At 45.3% G+C, this 2,847-nt stretch overlaps 1 protein-coding gene across 1 annotated transcript; it reads right to left on the minus strand.

Moving 5' to 3' along the window:
• Window positions 1-601: 601 nt before the first annotated feature.
• On the minus strand, window positions 602-1,538 carry LOC128405066 (olfactory receptor 1L4-like). The gene has a single exon (XM_053371256.1). The coding sequence runs from the start codon at window positions 1,521-1,523 to the stop codon at window positions 684-686; it is 840 nt and encodes a 279-aa protein (XP_053227231.1). The 5' UTR covers window positions 1,524-1,538; the 3' UTR covers window positions 602-683.
• Between the last annotated feature and the right edge of the window lie 1,309 nt (window positions 1,539-2,847).

The raw sequence follows: 2,847 nt of genomic DNA on the forward strand, positions 1-2,847 counted from the left end.
ATACTCAGCTTTAAAGTCATCTGGGCCTCAGCCAGGAGTTTTGCTGCCCCTTTGTCTTTTAATCAACTGAGTTAATTCTGCTATTGTAATTAGGTTTTTAAGAATTTTTCTTTCATCAAAAAAGATTTTAGGTAAAACATTTTCGTTACACAGAATATTCATTATTTCCTAATTGATATCAAAAAGTACTGCTTCGTCAAATCTGCATTAATTCCAGCACAAAATAAATGAAGTCCAGTTTTGCTATTAAAAAACTTGGGTTCTTTTCTCTTGTAATTGTCATATCTAGTAATTTTATTCAGTAGGATGGTGTTCCAGTTCCTTCTCAATCACTGATTGGTTAATGACTCATAACATTTTGTTGTATCATTAAATGTACAATACAAATTTTCAAAAGCACACGCCTGAAAACCAACCGATGCAATATTGGTCCATGATTGTCAAAGATTGACTTCTACCGTTTTTTCTTCTTATTTCTGAAATCACACATCATGGTCTAAATCTGAATGCACTTTTAACTTCTGATGAACTCTGAAAAAGTCACACTACTGCAGGTGTTCTAAAGGAAGGGATAGATGTCTCGTGGACTTTTGAAATTAAATTTGCTTGGACTGCCGTGCTAAAACTATTGATAATTAACATCTTTTGGGTTGAGTTTTAAAGACATCTGGGGATTTCAAAGCTCATCTTCCACCTTTAATCCCTAGATACTTCCTCAGAGACTGCTGAATCTCAGAATTCCTCAGGCTGTAAATGAAGGGGTTCAGCATGGGAGTCACAACTGTGTAGGCCACAGACATCACTCGGACCTTGGAGCCAGAATAGGTGGAGGACGGGCGGACATACACAGCTATAACAGTTCCAAAGAACAAAATGACTGTGGTGAGGTGAGCGCTGCAGGTAGAAAAGGCCTTTCGCTTCCCAGCAGCTGATGGGATTTTGAGAACCTTGGAGAAAATGAGGATGTAGGACAGAAGAGTGACCATGAAAGGTCCCACCATGGTCACAGTGCCCTCAGTGAGGGTTGTCATCTGGATTGCTGAGGTGTCTGAGCAGGAGAGCTTGATCAAGGGATGGAGGTCACAGAAGAAATGGGGGATCTCCCCGGAGGCACAGAAGGAAAGGAAAGACATCATCAGGGTGTAGAGCAACGAGTGGAGAAAGCCTAGGACCCAACAGCCTGTAGCCAACAAGAGGCAGTGTTTTGCATTCATCAGCACAGCATAGCGAAGTGGGTGGCAAATGGCCACAAAGCGATCATAAGCCATGGAGGCCAGGAGAAAACTTTCAGTGTTTCCAAATCCCAGGAAGAAAAACATCTGTGTCAGGCACCCTTGATAGGAGATGTGCTTGGTATGAGTCAATAGGTTCTGCAGCATCTTAGGGACAGTGGTGGAGGAAAACCCCATATCGGCTAATGAGAGATGACTGAGGAAGAAATACATGGGGGAGCAGGAGAGCCGGACATCGCGGTAGATGAGCAGGACAATCACTGAGTTGCCCAGTAGAGTCAGCAGGTACATGAAGAGGAAGCCAGGGATGAGGAGACACTCGTATCCTGACTGGTTGGAGACAAGTCCCTGCAGGATGAATCCATCGGGATATGTCATGTTGCCCTGAGGCTGAGAAAAAGTGGGGTAAACAGAACTGACGGCATGTTCCCATTGTACACTTGACAGTAACGAGAATACAAGAGGACACTCCACAGAAGGAATGACAAAGCAAACACATTTCCTTTCCCCATGCTTCCAATGACAGCAGTGGTGAGGAGGCAGGTGAGTTCCCCTGGTGTGTTTGCATCTCCCAACTGCAAAAGCCTGGGGTCAAGGAATGTAAAATCCTTTGTGTTTTCCTCTCTCAATTTTTCTGAGGAACACACCTAAATCCGGAAGTAGGATTTGAGCAAGAGGTTATCACTTGGCTCTCCTAGTCCCAATTGTGAAAAAGGTATATATTTATCAAATGGCACACTTGTAGGTCACACCAAAGATGCATGGGAGATCACACTCCGTATGTGCACACTAGCAGGAAATGTGGTGATGGGGCCCTTCAGTGATTCTGGGGCCCAGAATCATTGATACTAGGGCCCTTCTATAGATTCTGGGGGCCAGAAAATGTCCAGCCTTGCCCACTGCTGCTGCTGGTCACTTCTGAAGTTGCGTTGGGGGAAAACAGGTGGGGCCAGGATGGCTAATAAACAGGTATGATGGGGTTTGTAGTGTAACAGCATCTGGACCCCGCTTTATAGCTAAGTAGGTTTGGGGGGTTACTTTTTACCACAAATGGACCACACAGGTAAGGCAAGCAGAGGCTTTCCCACCCCCCATTTTCTCTCACTGTGCACTCCATTGCATGCAGCACTTTTTGACCCCGTCCTGCAGCAATTTCTGGGATTGGGTCAGGCTGGGAGGGTTGGGACTTGGGAGTCTGCAGCAAAGGAATGTATGGGGGTGGAGGAGATCCTATGCAACCCTGTTGAGGTCAAGCGTCAGCCTCCTTCCTATTTTAGATGTGAATGGGGAGTGGGAATATGAGAATAGCAAGAATGGATTCCGCCATCCGTCTCAGGTAAGCGATTCAAAGCTTTCCCATATTCCAACAGAATATTAAAATACAATAGTCTGTTAAACATTAAAAGCTTCCCTAAAGAGGGCTGCCTTCAGATGTCTTCTAAAAGTCTGGTAGTTGTTTTTCTCTTTGACATCTGGTGGGAGTGAAGGGAATAGGCAGGGAGTGTACTGACAGTTGGAAGGCAACGCCCGGAGGGGAGCTCTCCCCCCCCAAAAAAACATAGATTTAGTTAACACCATCAACATCCCCCCCAGCCCCGCACCCCCACAGAAATCC

This window comes from Podarcis raffonei, chromosome 17 (genome assembly GCF_027172205.1).
Source record: "Podarcis raffonei isolate rPodRaf1 chromosome 17, rPodRaf1.pri, whole genome shotgun sequence".
In the NCBI taxonomy this organism is placed as follows: Eukaryota; Metazoa; Chordata; class Lepidosauria; order Squamata; family Lacertidae; genus Podarcis; species Podarcis raffonei.

Bases quoted from the DNA above. Each gene is read 5' to 3' on its own strand.
- LOC128405066 (XM_053371256.1), bottom strand. From the start codon at position 1,523: ATGTACCTGCTGACTCTACTGGGCAACTCAGTGATTGTCCTGCTCATC.